We start from the raw sequence: 18662 nt of genomic DNA on the forward strand, positions 1-18662 counted from the left end.
ACACTGAGATTATACAAAAAAACCCGTACGCAATAAGTGGAGAGGTAATGTTGTGAAATATAACACATGTGCATCACAAGATGATGTCATAAAAAGCTGTCAGTAACAATCTAAAGCAGTAAATCTAACTGTTTTTGCAATGAACATGATTATGCAGCAATTTCAGTTTTATTATTTTTGTAATAAAATTATGCAATAAAATGTTTTATTTTCTTTCACATGAATATATTTTTACATTTTTAGGGTGTTAAACTTTTAAGTTTTTTTATTTCTTCAAATGAATGAATTTTAATCAGTTAAAGTGATCATTTTGACAGACTTTATTTGTACTTATTAAAATGTATCTATTATCCGTGTTACAATACAATAATATTTAAGTGAAACAGGTTCCAAAACATCAACAGTGTAAATATAAAATGGACAGAGTCATCATGTTTATTTGGATTAATGAAGTAGGTACTTTGTTTATCCTAAATGTTAGTAAAATCTGTCAAACGAAACCTTTCCGAATAAACGCTAATTGAGGAAATTCCTTTAGGGACAAATAAAGACTTTGGACTTATAACATTCTCAGGCCAATCATATCAGATTTTTTATGAGTTAATTGGGTTGTAATGGTCATTTAAGCTCTCTGTTCTCAATTAGTTTCTCATTATCAGATCATTTACTGATAACACAATACTAACAGTCCTGTCCGCATCAAACTGTTTCAAGAAATTCATATTTCTCTTTATTTAAAGGAACTGCTTGCCTACAAAAATGAGTACATTTCATGAATGCACTTCATATTTATGCAATACATTTTTAACTGTCACCGTCCCGCTAGCAGAACACCCATGCTTACTTCAATATTACAATTAAATCATAATCTAATCATGACAAACTATATATCACTGCAAAGGTCTAAGACTCCAAAATAGATATTTTACCACTGCTTGTTGTTAAATATTATGAAGGAGCAGTAATAGATTAATTTATGACAAGAGCGCACCTCAAACCTTTTAACCGTTTTGAAATCGGACATTGCTTTATCATAGAAATGGTACTTTAAAATCTTTTAGCGGGCTCCTCCCCCTTTAGTGTGTTAATGTATTACAGTCTTTTGGAATCAAAACTTTTTAGAATCTTGACAAAGTACATATCGTTGGAAAGGTGTGAGTCTGTAGATTGGATGGCGCCCGGTGGCTGTGTGTGGTATAATGCCTAAACTAAATTGCATAGTAACCCCATTTTTATATATCAACTTCAAATTTGGAACACAACCTATTTAGACATATGGCTTTAATGTTATGACAAATTTGGATTGAAACCTATTTTGTAAAATGTATTTTATAAATAAAATACATTTATAATGTATTTAAATGTATTTTGTAAAAAATAAATAAAAGTAGTACAGTACATTTTCTTTTAAAGTAAATTTGATCTTCTATAACATTTTTTTACTTACATTTTTTTATTATTTCACTTCTGCAATGATCTGCTTTTTGTCTTCTTTAATAAGAGACCAACCTTAGGTCTGTATTCAGAAGTGTTCATGAATTATAACAATTGAAGTTTGAATAGTGCACTTTCAAATCTATGTTCAATAGAGTATTTAATAGTAATTTTTTATTTATCTTTATACGTTTCTCTCTAATAACTAATGTGAGGTGATGAGAAATACATCAGGAATTAATAATTAAAATACCATCCATTAGGAAATCACATAATTCAGAGGATAAGAAAACAAACAAAACAGCAACACCCCACTAAAATATTCACGAGGCAGATTAAAAAAGGAATCAATAAACCTCTAGATATAGAATTCTTGTTCTTGACTTCCAGCACATAAACAAGATTGAAAGCTGAAACATCACATAGTTACAAGACATGCTCTCTAAGGTATGACAGAAACACTGACATTAGTGCAATAACATCAACAATAAAACAATAAAGCAATAATTCACATTTCCACTGGAACTGTAGTTCATGTTGGGACTTGAAGCAGAGAACTCTTTGTATTAGCAACTTACATTCATCATTCAGTACTTGGAGGAGGAGGAGCAACGGAGACAATTCCCTCATGTCCTGCAGCTTGGGGATAAAGTCAATTGACCTCAAGCCTTCGTAATTGTGGGAGGAGTGGCACTGGAGCAAGACAGCCTTTTGCAAGCTGTTGATACATGCTTTAAATTGTTTTATGTTTTGGACATTGAATATCCCAAGCCTGCTGCTGCTGTTTGGCAGTTTCTACAACACACAATATATTCTGTGCCAGGAGGTGATCCATCAACACACTGCCGCCTACTTAGACAGTTTAGAATTGGATGAGCTATATATATAGAAATATATATATTTGTACATTTCAGGGACTAAAACTAAATTTGTGTTGTTTAACTAGCCTGCTTATTAAAGGGACAGTTAAAAAAATAAATACAAATAAAATAAACAAAAATAGTCATAATTGAATTACTCACTTGTTCCAAGTCTCTTCTGTTAAACACACACACGAACCGTTGCCAACTGATCAAAATGTAAATGGACCATAAAATGTGATCATGTGGTGTGGATTATGTTCAGCATTGATCTGTTCATCTGAATATACCGTTGTTGAGATTCATTCGCTGTTCCTTGATGTCTTTGTGTCTAATAAATGTCTTTTTTTTTATCAGAGCAGCTTGCAAGAAGTCCTTACAGAATGTATAGAAAATACAGGATCTTTTGTTGTGGAATCACAAGGCTGTTGTAAACAATAAAGATAATATAACTCAGAAATTAAACACTAAATGAGTTCAGTGGCTCAAGTAAAATAATGATTATGTTAAAACTACTAACTTCTAAATTACTAACTTCTCTTCTGTTAAACACACACACGAACCGTTGCCAACTGTCCCATATTTGAGGCATCAAAGTATAGTTCCGCGATATGAAAGCTACAGCTTAGGTCTTTGATGATCATACACATCCAAATTAAGATCACTTCACATTAGATTATTACAAAAACAAATGAACAAATAACAAGAATGAAGAGCTTTTCTTACCTGAAAAACGGCAACAGGATGAATGATGAATGATGAAGGCTGAGGTGTGATGATTTATTGTGGCTTTGCTGCGTTACGCCAGATTTATATAAGCATCATTTCCATGGCGACCTCACGCGTCACGCCCTTACCTGTGCTTAGCGACAGGTGTCTGCTCTCCATTGGGTATCATTAAAACAACACCGTTCACAGGAGACGAGCTCAAAGAAGGGAGACAAATGACCTTCAGCCGTTTTTCACCTTTAAATCAGCGGCTCCTGGCCTTAAATTCAGGCGGAAAAACATTTTGTAAGCTTTATATTCTAATCTCTGAACACACGCGGAGATGTCCTGCGTTATCCTGTGGGAGGCGCGCTAATGTTGATTGACAGGCTCGAAGAACACGCATAAAATGCTGTATTATAATTGCCTTAATGTATTCATCACCTCCAAATGTTGATTTAGAATGTAACAAGTTGTGCAGCAATTCGGGTGAGGAATGAAGATCATATGTCTAGTCTCAGAATAAACAAAACAAACACAACAGAACCGTATAAAGGCGTATTTAAACTGAAGGATTTATATTTTGTTAATTTGATCCACTACTCCACATAGAAGAAGAAAAAACAGACATGCCAAAGTTACTTACCTGATGCAGACACATAGCTGAAGCGGATTGATATCGTCTTGGTAGAGTGAGGATTTCGTAAAGTGACTTGAAAATAAGCGGGGTCTCAAATCCCCAATGGCTCAATTAGAGCGCGCTGCAGTTCCCCTTTTCACCACAGATTTATGTTGCACAATTGTGGGGCGCTGTTGAGCTCGAGAGGTCTGGCCAACATGATACATACCTGCTAAAGCCATGCGCAGGATTTTAATATATACTGCTTACTTTACGACTCAAAATAGTCTAGAAAAAATGAAAAATATTTGTTGCAGAATGCTGAACACATTTACAATTTTTATATAGAGGTCTATGTTGTGGATAGATATTTTGGTGGGGCTCTGCCCATATAGACGAGCTGCGCCTGCATGTAACTGAGTTGTGCTATCTACATTAATAATATACTGCATAATTTTCTTTTAAAGCCCTTACCAAGCTATGGTGCCAAATAAAAATATTAACATGCAGCATGTTTTACTCATACAATTAATTTGTCAGCTCAATATAGTCTCTTTGTTTGAGTAAATTTCCCCCAACATTACACTTATAACAGCACAATAGAATAGAAAGTACAAAGTAATATAATACTGTACTAAACAATAATAAAATGCAATATATAAACAAATACATCAACAGTGCAGAACATGTGACACACGTCTCCAGACTGAACTTTGTGTTTTTCTCATGTAGAGACAATGTTTGTGCATTAGCAGCGGCTAATTGATGTTCAGCGGGAACTAGGATTGCCACCTTTAGAGAGGAAAAATAATCCTTTCTGCATGACACTTTATTACATACTTCAATATTTGATTACATGACATTATACTATCAGTATCATTCTCCCATAATTCTCCTTTACTTTGTGTGTTCAGTGTTTATTGTCCAGAGAGCATGTACATAGTGTGTATTTGTGCACTGTATATGTGTATATGACTAGAAAATATACCTCTATTAACTGTACATTATCTTCAGGGCAAGCTGCAGCCCAAGAAAAAAATGCTCGCCAAGCAAAAGAGTTAGTCTATGAGGGAGAATTCATTGCAATAAAGGATAGGAAAATGAAAAATGACAAAAAAGGAGAAGCAATTTTCCATTATCTTTCAAAAGACATCCCTGAGTTTCCTTCTCCTGTTGAATTTCACATCACAGAAGTGGCTCACGTCACTAATAAGACTAGACTTCGACAGATCTGGAACTGGAGGATTCAAGGGGTTTGGTAAAGATTTGTTATCATGGTGGAGCCTGAAGATTGATGAAGTGGATATAAGAGCAGCTGAGGAGCGTTATCTCCAGAAATTGTTCCCATAGATACAGAGAACTGGCTCTTGACCCTCATATTTCTGCTTCTCATAGGCTTCCATCAGTTCAGTCAGAGGAAACGTGAAGCGGAAGTTGCTGTAGCGGGAGAATTTGTTTATCTCTCTCTCTCTCTCTGCGTTCGCTTCACTTTTGTCGAGCCCAGCGCCTCATAATCACACAATCCCTGCGTCCCAATGTGTATACTATCCACCCTATCTGCCCTAAATACTATTGAAAATGACTAATATCACATTAGAATTTATGATAGATAGTGTGCACAGTGGGACGCAGGCAATGATTTCTTTCCGCGCTGCGATGACGGCAAGAAACCTTATCAAACGATTAATTTGCGTATATTAAGGCGTTACAACTTTTAGATTAATCGCATGCATTAACGTGTTAACTTTGACAGCCCTATTTCTTTTAAATTTGATTAGATTATATTCAACTTTATTGTCATTACACATGTAAGGTACAGGGCAACGGAATGCAGTTAGCATCTAACCAGAAGTGCAATAAGCAGAGGTACAGGACATACAGTGCCTACAATATGTTACATATTATGCTACATTTATAAACTGCCCTTGTAGTTTATTCATCAAACAATCTGTGAAATTACAGACACATACTGACTGTGCAGCCACAACCTTAAATATCATATATATTATAAACCATATGCACATTAATGCGCAAATTTGGATTTACACCATTCCTGAAAGCACTTCTCAGCCTCCTCCACGTTCTTCTTCAGATCCTCTTTATTCCCATCAGTGTTTTTGTAGTAAACTCTGACAAGTTCTTCATTAAACTTCTTTGGCAGGAAACTGGAGAGCTGATAGAACAAGACAAATGAGTTTCTATTGTGAGGAGTAAATGAGCTACACTACAAACTTCAGTCCAGCATTCAGACAATACATCGATTTAAACTCCTACATCGTTTACAAAAAGTACTTTAGTGAGGAATTAATCACACATATTTTATCAAATTATGATTCATACTTCTAATCTGAAAGAATGATCTGAAATATAATGGTTTAAATGTGACGGGTACCTGATAACTCTTAATGGGAGAGGCTTCATTGGGCTTCCTCTTGCTGTAGAAATAGACGTTATCAATGGGGTTTTTGTCCTTCATGCCGTGATCCAGATCAACCACCTGAGTAAGAGATGAAATGGTTTATGAGGAAATGAGGCAGAGATGATGGGGTGAATTCAGTAAACAGCTGAGCATCTTATTTTAGTGCAAAAACCTGCATTTAAACACCTGCAATCTAGATTAATTTAGCAATTCAGCACTGAAATACAACATAACTTACATAAACGGAGAAATCTTCAGCGTTCAGAGAAACAGTCAGGTCTGTAGGTTTGTACGTCTCTACTGCTGCCTTCCATGATTCTGTCAGCTCTTCCTGATTTGAGAGAGTTACTCAGTTACTGGATTGTGTTTGTCTCCGTGCAAAAGATGTCGTTTTGGACACCAGAGTTTAAAAGCTCATGTTTATAATGATATTTGGACTGACTCCTTGTGATTTTATGTTCATTGTCTGATCTATAAGTTATTTAAATACATGGTAAGGCATGTTTTTTTGAATATTGGTAATATCAGTCAAACACTAAACCAGTGTTTTTCAGTTACCTTTGAGATGCTGTTCTCAGTCAGATGAGCTTCTCCAACAAACTTTGGCAGTTTTCTTCTGATGATCTTGTTCAAGATGTCTCGAGCATCCTTCAGATTGCCAGAAGTGGAGGACAAGATCTGCTCAAAGATCTCATCTATGACAGAAGAACAGACAATTCATTATTATCATCAAAATAGGCTTTTCTGACAATGTTTTATAAGCAAATAATAATGAAAAAAATATTAATAATAATATTTGTTTTATATAATGTTTGTTTTTATACAAATTACCACAAATCTCAAAAAATAAAATGTTTATATTGCTTTATTCTAGATGTACTACAGGTAAAATGTACCATAATTCTTCTTTTTTGTTTTGTGGTGGGTTCAGCTGACCTGTGAGTTTGCTGTAGTCGTCTGCTGTCTTTATGGCTTCAGAAATCTTCAGCATATCTTCAGGTTTTCCTTCATGAAGATCACGATCAGCTCGTACGAGAGCCTCTGCAAGCCTAACACACACAACAGTTAGTGTCCTGCGTAAGGAGCACAGTCAGTTATACCTAATGCTGAATTTAAGGTCCTGTAAAAGAACAACAAATGATGCAGGATGTTAAATAATGTCTGATCAGGATAATCACATTCACTGCTGATACTTGTGTGTTTTATATCCACATCCTCTTCATGCTCAGAGAAACTCACATGTTTTCAATGATGTAGCCGATCTTGTGCTGATAGGCCTGGCGATGGAGAGTGTATCGGGTGCGAAACATGTCATAAACATTATCAGCCTCCTGTTAGACAGACAAACATCAGATGCAATGCTTACATTAAATCTCACATGAAGAAAGCATCAGACCAGCAGAACATCTTTATCCTGATGTTTCAGTCGTCTGCTGTCCTGTGCTTTAGTTGCTTTGCTCATCAAGTTGTTTCAGGGAATACAGTGATCATTGTATGAGGCACCTTATCTCTGAAGCAGATGTGTTTTCTCCCGTTCACTTCACAGACTCGAGCAAACTTCAGCAGACGCTGATGGTCAAAACTGTTTCGGATGCCCAGGTGATGACAGTCTCTGTCAAATAAACATTAAAAATGGATCATAAATCATAGGATGATCTTTAATTCAGCTTTTTCTCATTCTGTTGTCCATCAACGAGCTGGATTAAAGTTGTTAAATGTAATAATAATAATAATATGATTTCCTGGTAGTTGCATAGATGTAAGAATATGCAGTTTATATTTTTCTTCAAAACATGTTTTTAAGCTTTTTTTTAATAGTTAATTAGTTCAGTTCATTGACTTTTCATGTGTTTCAACATGGCACTTTCTTAGAGGAGACAACGAATTCAAATAATTAAATTAGTGTAAACATATTAACACATTCATTTTAATAATCATTTAAAAATAGATGTGCAGTATTAGTATTTTTTACAAAATGCCTAATAATATTTACCGTGCGAAATAGTCCCATTTGTCCACATCGATGCCGTTCTGCTTATTTGCCACAATCTCATACAGGAAGGATTTGTCTTCATCTCTGCCCTCGTATGACCACTGAACAGAAAACAAAAGGCTGTAAGTAATTCAGACTTCATTGTGTGTCAAGTTTATTAACCATAAACAGCTGGAGTATCAATATGTACCTCTGAAGTTTTTGCTCCTTCGATTAACTCTTTAATGAAGGTGACGTCTTTATCATCCAGTCCATACTCCTTCAACACGTCTTCATTCTCATCCTTCAGACTCTTCACAATATCATCGAACATCTGAACTGACATCTGCTCATGCTGTTGGTATAACAGAAAGATCATAGATACATACAGTATATGACCGGAGGAGTTCATGTGTTTGTAACTGTCAAATTCATTGTCGATTTTATTTTGATTTTATTGACAAGTTAGTAAAATTGCTCACCTTCCACTTTTCAGGGATGTCATCAGGCAAGCCTAAGAATGATAACCAGGTGTGTGGGTCATATTTTATCCGTAGCAAACGATTTCAGGTTAATTTGCTAGAATTACTTGTACACTGACTGTGCCAACAAACAGCTTGAGTTCACCTCCGCATGTCAAACGTTTGACAATGATATGACAATAAAAATCTGCTTGATCACAGACCTGTCTGATTATATTTCATTTCACACTGGCACTTTACCTTTAGAGTGTTTCATTTTTTTGGCTTCAGGAATAACCAGGCCATCAAATACATGAGAAAATGGACCATGACCTAAAAAAGAAAGAGAAAAAAGGGGTTACACCATAAGAAATACAAAACCATATGATTTTTGTAGAAGACAAAATAAAGACAAAAATCAAATATTGTTTAAATGTTTGCTGTTAACCCTGCTTATGATATTTTATTTTGTTTATGTGACCTGTTCCTTTGAAATCTGTTTTAAAATAACTTTTTTCCACACGAATAAAAACACCATTAAAAAACACAACATATCAACACAATTATGAAATGAAACTATTATGAAATGAAGATTTCAGTGCCTAATAAAATAGTTTTTGCTCCTCACCCAAGTCGTGACACAGACCAGCGATCTGAACACACAGCAAATCCTCATCAGTAACGTTGAGCTCTGGCTGATTGTCCTGAAGAATCTTCCCCAGACAACCTGCTAAATACGCCACACTAACACACCAAATATTACTTTACTGAAACTAGCGTTTCTATTGAGCTTACTGATTGATTATACAATACAATAACCGTTTGTTTGATGTTTAAACCTTCAATCAATCAATAAATAAAACAAAAGGTACAGAGCGTCGACTGAATGTTCACAACCAGCTTTCTACAGTTTCACAATATTGAAGATTCAGAAGGCTATCAGTTCTCATCTGAACTGGAAATATTAAGCTTTGAATATAATATCTCACCCAAGAGAGTGTTCAAAGCGATTGTGAGAAGCACCAGGATACACCAGGTATGCTCCTCCCAGCTGTTTAATGTGTCTGAGTCTCTGAAACTGAGGAGTGTCGATGATCTTCACCAGCAGCGGGTGCAGCTCCATGTGTCCATGAACAGGGTCATTGAAGATCTACAAGACAAAAGACATCCGTTTGCTAAGTGTACTGACAGGTTTTAACTTATAACTAATTATAACTTAACCAACTGGAATAAGATGCCCTCTGGGTTAAGACAGAAGCTACATGGAAGACATAAAGATGTAGTTTTGAGATGCTGACCAATATAATGTGATGGAGTGAGTAAAGCACACTGATACTGGACTCTGGAGCAGTGAAACCTGTTCAGTGGGGTGACCGATCACACTTCTCTGTGAACTTGTTGGGGAACTGTTAATATGCATTTGGCGTCGAATGTGTCATTTTGACGTTGAGTTATTTTGACTTTGTCACAATCGTAATTCATTTGTGTGTTATCTTGTGTTTTATGTAGAACTGATTTATTCTTCATGCAACAAAATCATTATTCCCACATGTTATATCTCCATTGTGCAGGTATGAGTTTAATGGATGAATTGTTTCATTTGTGTAGAGTTGCGCCTGTTTGCCACTAGGTGGGGATCTTTAATAAACTGCCCTTGTACCCCTTAAAATCTGAATTGAATTGAGTTGTTCTGTAATTCAATGAAGATGTTTATTGTAACTGTTAATTTTAAAAATTCATCCACTATACGATCACAAAACTAAAAGATTCAAATTGACTAAAATAATGTAAAAAAGAAGAATGAATAAACAGCAGAGCTAACGAGAACTGATTTATTCTTCATGCAACACAATCCTATTCCCACATGTTATATCTCCATTGTGCAGCTCCCCACGGTAAAGAGGCCGCTCAGGCAAGACTGTGACACATGCAGTAAAGAAACATGCACTAACCACTCTTTCAGCTGCTGGTTTTCTTAAAGGGGCAGTACTCACTTTGAACATACTATGTATTTCAATGTAAAAGTAATAAATACTCATCTAAATTGTACACTTGCATCATATTGGTCCCAACAAATGCAAACAATAAGAAACACAAAGAGCAATAACGAACCACAAAACGTGCAATACCAGCATGCAGCAGAAACTTTGCAAACTCCTACAGAAATAATTTACGCCTATAAGGTTTATATCAAGTACAGAAGTTTAAACCTAGATTCATAAAATGTTTTAAACACTAAAAAATGGTTCTTTTTAGAACTGTTCACTGATAGGTTCACCTTTTGAAACCGATGTTTTAGGAGTGTATTACACAGTACAACAGTATAAAAAGTGCATTACACCTGGCTGGGAAGCATGTTTGAACAGATGGATCATAATTTATAGTCTCACCACATGTTTAGTAGAGGTTGTAAAAGTGCCATGTAAATACATTTAAATGACTATAGCTCTGTATCACATGATACAATTTTAGCTGATAAAATTTGTGCCCTTTTACTCTCCAGCAAGTACTCTTTTACTCTCCTTTTACTCGCACAACAAATAAGAATATGCAATCATGTGCCGTAGCGAGTGTGTTTTGAACATTATTATTAGGTCATAATGTAAACTGCAAGTTTAAGATAGTAAAATAGTACTGTTATCATTAGGTTCATGTGGGGTAAATAACGCTGACAGTCCTGATAACAGCTTCACACAAGACATGTTTGCTATAATTTCACATAGATGAGATTTTCTGCTTCTCTTTTAATGCTTCACTTGCCTTCATGATGGGCTTTGAAATGTGTAAAGAGTTTTTCTGTTTTTCAGTGATTTTGCGTCTTTTCACTGCAGAGAAAGTATGAAAGTTTATACCTGTTAGATATATTGAGTTGTTTTAGTTTAAAAACAAAAATCAGTATACATAAAAGTAATAACCAGTAAAAATAATAATAATAAAAAAATAACATGAAAATTATTACCATTGAATTAGATTTTTTTATATTTTTATGTATCAATTGAAAGCCGTATCTTCACTTTGTTCATACATTTATTCTTCATAATAAAGGGTTTTCTCACCATCTTTTGTGCCTTTAGATCCAGACATCTTCTCTTCTTCTCAAGCAGAGCTGTTTGGAGAGTTTATGGATTCAGAGGTTTATCCCACTGCAGCATGTCATCAAGGCTTTAAATGATGAAGGTGTGTCAGTCTGATCATCTGCTGCACTGTGTTCTTCTCTGAGTGTCCTGATGAGGGCATCAGCTCTTACTGGAAATGAACAGCTATTACAGGTATTACTGGAAATGGAAGCTGTTTCAGTTGGTTGTCAAGATACACCTCACTTTCTGTCTGCTGATATTGATTTTGTTACGGGTATGTTGACAACATAATGATTTTTTTAGCCTGTTAAATACTGATGATTTAAAAAATGTAAAATAAACACTGAGATCATACAAATAAACCCGTACGCAATAAGTGGAGAGGTAATGTTGTGAAATATAACACTTGTGCATCACAAGATGATGTCATAAAAATCTGTCAGTAACAATCTAAAGCAGTAAATCTAACTGTTTTGCAATGAACATGATTATGCAGCAATTTCAGTTTTATTGTTTTTGTAATAAAATTATGCAATACAATGTTTTATTTTCTTTCACATATTTTTACATTTTTAGGGTGTTAAACTTTTAAGTGTTTTTACTTATTCAAATGAATGAATTTTAATCAGTTAAAGTGATAATTTTGACAGACTTTATTTGTACTTATTAAAATGTATCTATTATCCGTGTTACAATACAATAATATTTAAGTGAAACAGGTTCCAAACATCAACAGTGTAAATATAAAATGGACTGAGAGTCATCATGTTTATTTGGATTAATGAAGTAGGTACTTTGTTTATCCTAAATGTTAGAAACGTTAATTGAGGAAATTCCTTTAGGGACAAATAAAGACAATAAAGACTTTGGACTTATAACATTCTCAGGCCAATCATATCAGATTTTTTATGAGTTAATTGGGTTGTAATGGTCATTTAAGCTCTCTGTTCTCAATTAGTTTCTCATTATCAGATCATTTACTGATAACGCAATACTAACAGTCCTGTCCGCATCAAACTGTTTCAAGAAATTCATATTTCTCTTTATTTAAAGGAACTGCTTGCCTAAAAAAATTAGTACATTTCATGAATGCACTTCATATTTATGCAATACATTTTTAACTGTCGCCGTCCCGCTAGCAGAACACCCATGTTTACTTCAATATTACAATTAAATCATAATCTAATCATGACAAACTATATATCACTGCAAAGGTCTAAGACTCCAAAATAGATATTTTACCACTGCTTGTTGTTAAATATTATGAAGGAGCAGTAATAGATTAATTTATGACAAGAGCGCACCTCAAACCTTTTAACCGTTTTGAAATCGACATTGCTTTATCATAGAAATGGTACTTTAAAATCTTTTAGCGGGCTCCTCCCCCTTTAGTGTGTTAATGTATTACAGTCTTTTGGAATCAAAACTTTTTAGAATCTTGACAAAATACATATCGTTGGAAAGGTGTGAGTCTGTAGATTGGATGGCGCCCGGTGGCTGTGTGTGGTATAATGCCTAAACTAAATTGCATAGTAACCCCATTTTTTTAATATATCAACTTCAAATTTGGAACACAACCTATTTAGACATATGGCTTCAATTTTATGACAAATTTGGATTAAAACCTATTTTGTAAAATATGTATTTTATAAAAAATAAAATAAAAACAGTACAGTATATTTTGTTTACAGACAATTTTAACTTCTATAACTTTTTTTTTTTTTTTACTTTAATTTCTGCAATTATCTGCTTTTGTCATCTTTAAAAAGGGACCAACCTTGGGTCTGTATTCAAACGTGTTCATGCATAATAACAATTTAAGTTTGAATAGTGCACTTTCAAGTCTATGTTCAATAGAGTATTTAATAGTGATTGTGTCTTGTCTTTAGCTTTATAAGCCTCTCTAATAACTAATGTGAGGCGATGACCTGCCTTCAGAGAAATACATCAGGAATTAATCATTAAAATATCATCCATCAGGAAATCACATAATTCAGAGGATAAGACAACAAACAAAACAGCAACACCCCACTAAAATATTCACGAGGCAGATTAAAAAAGGAACCAATAAACCTCTAGATATAGAATTCATTTCATTTAGCTGACGCTTTTATCCAAAGCGACTTACAATTGCTATATATGTCAGAGGTCGCACGCCTCTGGAGCAACTAGGGGTTAAGTGTCTTGCTCAGGGACACATTGGTGTCTCACAGTGGATTCGAACCCGGGTCTCTCACACCAAAGGCATGTGTCTTATCCACTGCGCCATCACCACCCAAGAATATATAATTCTTGTTCTTGACTTCCAGCACATAAACAATATTGAAAGCTGACACATCGTTACAAGACATGCTCTCTAAGGTATGACAGAAACACTGACATCAGTGCAATAACATCAACAATAAAGCAATAATTCATATTTCCACTGGAAATGTAGTTCATGTTGGGACTTGAAGCAGAGAACTCTTTGTATTAGCAACTTACAGGTTTTATTTAAACTTATTTAAGAAATATAAGCCATTCACGTTTTTTTCCTCAGTTTTATAGTTTTGTGTTGTTCGACTAATTTAAATCTTTAAGTATCAGTTTAACTGAGAAAACAATATTCAAGTTTTATTTAAATCTTTACAAACACACAAGTTACCTGTACAATGTTGTACTTTGCTTGCAATTTGTTTCTTCAAGTTCTGTAAGTCCACTCAACTAATGCTGGATACACACTAAAAGATTCTTACAATCTTATAAGATCTTCCAAATGTGAGAGATCACAAACATGAGGGGAAAAAATCCTAGATTTAACCGTCTTGCTCCTATAGTGTGTGATGCTATAGGAGGGTATAGCCCCCTCTGAAGAGAGCTCAACTCCATAAAGCTGGGGTCACAATATTATAGCATTCCTGGTCGTAATTTCTTTGTGGTTTGAATAGTTTTATCGTTCAGTCCAGAATGTATTGTTATGCTGCTAGTCATCATTTCAGGATTGACTCGTCATTCTGTACCCAGAACAATCAGTCCACTCCAGGATATAATGTGCATGTTGGGAGGGACTGTTTGTACAGTCTGGTTAATTAAACATTAACGATGGCATATCAGGGCTGTCAGTATAAACCTGTAGTGAGTGCTGAATTACAGCAGAGAACAGCAAATTACACTGCTACTTAGTACACTGCACTGTTATTCTTCTAGCCATTTACCAACAGCAGCTATGAATCTGAAGTCTCGCACATTCACAGAAAATAACATACTTCTACATTGCAAAATAAGGTGAACAAGAGTTTTCTGATGACCACACAACTCTTATTATGTTCATGAAAGAGGAGTTAAACGTTTATGTATGTTTTAAATATTTTACATGAATAGATATGAAGGAGACAACATGACAAGCAAACACAATCAGAAATACTTCTGTGATGCACTAAACCATCAAAGAGAGAATGGTTGTGAGAGGTTGTGGGTGATTTTCTCTGAAAGCAGAAGTGAAAGCATGTGGGATCCATAAACAGACTGTAAAAGAGCCTGCTAATCTCTAGATCACAGGGTGTGTCTCATTCAATTTCTAGGCCTTTCCCAACAATGCACATAAAATTCCCACAATGCATCAAAACTATTTCACTCATGTCAGTTTTTTTTTGCAGGATGAAGCATTCAAAAAGTCACTGTGTCATGTGTGTTTATATTATATTATACGGGTCAAATAAATTTTCCCATATTTGACAGTGACAGTGTTCACATGTACATCAATAACGTGATTATTTACAATGATTAGAGTAAGGATTTAATCGCAGTAAGATGTTTAAATGACATACAAAATCCTATTCACTCAAGTTTACATGCAATGTTCACTATTCTGATTATTCACTAAGAACTATGGTTATGTTTCAAATATGCACCAGAGCATTTCCCAAATCTGTTTTGCCAATATCCTACTTTTGCAGCCTTAACTGAGGGTGCTCTTGCTTTCATTTGAGGGTGCATAGTACCCTACAGCATCCCAGAAGAACCTGGACTACTTCAGACTAAAGTCATAGAGTTAATTTATGAAGCCAAATCTGTAAAACTCCTATTAAGGCATTTCAATTCCTGTTTATTGTGATTAAAATAGGCATGGACCATATAGTTGAATGTGATTCTGGTTATTTCGATCATGAGCTCAATCACATTATTTTGATTGAAGTATTGCGTTTACATGAGGTAAAGTTTAATCGCAATATTCTCAAAATCCAATTTGAATTGCATTATGAGGGTGCATGTAAACACACTCATTGTTGTGCCACCTCTCTTCTCAGGGCCTGTCCCAAATCACACTCACGATCTTCCTCTGAGTCCACACTGTGACGTAATGCCGGACACATGCACGCGGTGGCCATTGTAAGTCCAAAAGCCTGCAAGTGCACATAAAGTGTGCCATTTGGGACACAGCCAATCACTCTGTTCCTACCTCTGTCAAGCCCCTTCTTCTGAAAAGCACAAATATAATCCCCTGATTGGTCGGCTGGACCAGTGTATTGTGATTGGTCAAGTGCTTTGAGCGTATCTGGGAAATGTAACGCCCCTTACCACAACTGCAAGTTTCAAGACTGTCCCAGTTTTTAAAAATTGGAGATGATTGTGTTGTCATTACTAATTAGAGATGATTATGGCTGGAGAGTATAAAAGGTTCCTGATCTGTTCAAAAGGGACTTTCTCTGGAGGGACGTATATAAACACTAGAATGAGACGGTCTAGTAAGTGCACGTGGCTTCATCACATTTGTTCCCGCCCTCACTGTCACGGCACAAAAACACTAATAAAACTTAGTTTTGGAAAAATACTTTGTATTACAAATCTTTAAATTATGTGGCTTTCTATTAATGCAATACAATGAATCACAGCTGGCTACAGTCTCTACGTGGCTTAAGTTATTGGCAGTTTAGCATTTATTGAGTAATTTACACCAAAACAAAAAATAACATCTATGCTTTCATGTCCGAAAACATTCTTTTTGTCTAACATTTCATAATAAATTCAGACAAGCTCATTAATGACTTGTTTATCGCCAGTTTATTTTCATGAAATTGAATGAGTACAAATGATTGTGGGTGATTGAAGGTCGCAAAGGATACAATTCAGCTGAATGAAGGACGTGAAAGGAAGGCTGCCTTCCAAGGCTCCTTCTGATTGAGACGGCCTTCAGCGACGTTTGATGAAGTGGCAGCCAAGATATGCAGCCTTGGTTCTGAGGAGGAAAAATGTGAACTGCGAGATATAAACTCAAAATTGAAAAGTATCTCAAAATTATGAGATAAAAAGTCACAATCACTTTTTTTTATTCCTCTTCCATGATGGAAATAAGCTTCCATACGATCCACACGCTGTGCTTGTGCTTTCAGTCTGACAGCAAAAGTGGAAAAGACCAGCAAAAAGTCTGGTAGTAAGATACTGTTGGAAACTTTTTCCTTCGTCAAAGCAGAGACCAGGAGACTTTGGGATAAGTTACTCTTTATTGAGAACTCGCTGTAGTCGCTGTAGTCATCCAAGTCTGACTCAAACAGTATACATTGTAGTTTATATACATTTCAAGGGGGAGGGATTTACATAGAGGTGGATACACTCGGAACAAAGCATGTAAATGAAGTATACAGGTTTAGGAACCCGCCCCAGACTCTAGAGTGTTACCAGTCCTAATTCAATCAGCATAACTATTCAACTGTATAAATGCTAATCCAATCAGCCTAACTATTCAACGACTGGGGCTGGGGCTCAGGCTCCAAAAGCCATTAAGGACAAAAGGTGAGAGTCTCCGTAATATGACTCATTTAACTTACAATGGAGAAAACAGGTCTGGCAGGAATCTCTTGCTGGAAACTCAGTAATTATCATTTATACTTCAAATGCTAAAATTCGATCTACTAAACTTTCTCAGTTTATATACTATTGTATTGGAACCTAAATTAAACATTTAATAAATTTGTAATCCCACAGTTCCCCCTTTGAGAGTTCTAATAACTCTCACAAAATACAAATTTAGACACTTAAAAGTTCATTCGTGTAACTTGTGATCGTTACAGGCACATAGCACATGCTCTGTGTTGATTTTCTGTAATTGCATGCTGACACAGAAACAAACATGCAATTAAGGTCCGTGAAGTTCTTACGGGTAATAGTCTTTTCTGGTTGGAACTGTCATTTTCTCGTGAGACGCGTGAGTCATTTGTTGAATGAAACACTTGATACTGTGGACGCATAGATAGTACGCCAGTAGGAGAAACAACAGAAGAATTGCTATTTCCTTGATCCACAGCCAGGGTTTACCTAAGTTTCCGAACCATGAAGAATTATCTTCAGTCATCTTGTGTATTTTTTCTGAAAGATCAACAATGTCTGGTTGGATTTTGTTAGTAGTATGACAATCTTGATCATGTTGATGGATGACTGAAGTTCCCGTATGTGAGTCTCTGCGTTGTGTATTTTTTTTTTTTGTTTGTTCTGTCTTCCGTGACAGTTGGCTCGGCAGTGGGTCTATTAGTCTTTTAGAGGTTGTGGCTTCATACGCAGGTGAGGAGGTCGGTACGTATGGGTCTCGGGACAGCCATCAAGTGGTATCTGCACAGAGTTAGAAAGAAAACAAAAGACGACAGAGCAGTATTTGTTCTAAAAGATTGCAAACACTAGGGTTGTGTCCTTTGTTCGATCTGAGTCTGCTATTGTTGTTCCTTCTTTCCCCATTTCTTAATTCCTGCGACACCTAAGGAACAGTGAGGTAAGGATGGACTAGTGGATGGGGAAGGCCTATGAGGGAGTCTTCACCGCAGGGTTGGCCCCCGAAGCCTGTTGCATTCGGTTCTTCCCTGGGCTCTCACTGGTCTGTGTGTCCTAGTCTGTCCCTGTAGTTGGTGTACGAACTTTACTGTGCGACATCTCCATCCTCTAATGGAACATCAGTCATAACAAACATCATAACCCAGAGAGGATAGGTGAGTGACTGGAGTGTGCTGTAGTATAGCTTTGAAGGCTGTGAGTATACTTAGCTAGCGTTCTCTCAATGGAAGGAAGTGACAGTCACCTTCCTGTTATTTAAATTACAAAGGATCTTTCATCTTTGTTGTACATTACTAGTGAAGTTAAGCACTCAC

At 35.7% G+C, this 18662-nt stretch overlaps 1 protein-coding gene across 2 annotated transcripts; it reads right to left on the reverse strand.

The window, feature by feature from the left end:
- Positions 1–4399: 4399 nt before the first annotated feature.
- On the reverse strand, positions 4400–11820 carry LOC306872912 (deoxynucleoside triphosphate triphosphohydrolase SAMHD1-like). 2 transcript variants are annotated; one of them, XM_079421836.1, is made up of 15 exons: positions 11530–11820; positions 11234–11298; positions 9463–9623; positions 9102–9217; positions 8735–8806; positions 8495–8526; positions 8224–8367; positions 8034–8134; positions 7544–7652; positions 7280–7371; positions 6977–7089; positions 6599–6735; positions 6279–6371; positions 6014–6118; positions 4400–5794 (listed from the first exon to the last, which is right to left on the reverse strand). In XM_079421836.1, the coding sequence occupies exons 1-15, from the start codon at positions 11555–11557 to the stop codon at positions 5645–5647; spliced, it is 1518 nt and encodes a 505-aa protein (XP_079277962.1). In that variant the 5' UTR covers positions 11558–11820; the 3' UTR covers positions 4400–5644. The 2 variants fall into 2 exon arrangements, with proteins under 2 accessions (XP_079277962.1, XP_079277961.1); XM_079421835.1 differs by having other exon boundaries at positions 4441–5794; positions 11234–11325; positions 11530–11583.
- Positions 11821–18662: the final 6842 nt, after the last annotated feature.

This window comes from Barbus barbus (genome assembly GCF_936440315.1).
Source record: "Barbus barbus genome assembly, chromosome: 7".
NCBI classification, from domain to species: domain Eukaryota; kingdom Metazoa; phylum Chordata; class Actinopteri; order Cypriniformes; family Cyprinidae; genus Barbus; species Barbus barbus.

Coding starts and splice junctions, on each gene's coding strand:
- LOC306872912 (XM_079421835.1), bottom strand. CDS start 11,557: ATGTCTGGATCTAAAGGCACAAAAGATG. Junction 6,119..6,278: donor CTGAAGATTTCTCCGTTTAT/GTAAGTTATGTT, acceptor TCTCTTACTCAG/GTGGTTGATCTGGATCACGG. Junction 5,795..6,013: donor CTCCCATTAAGAGTTATCAG/GTACCCGTCACA, acceptor TTGTTCTATCAG/CTCTCCAGTTTCCTGCCAAA.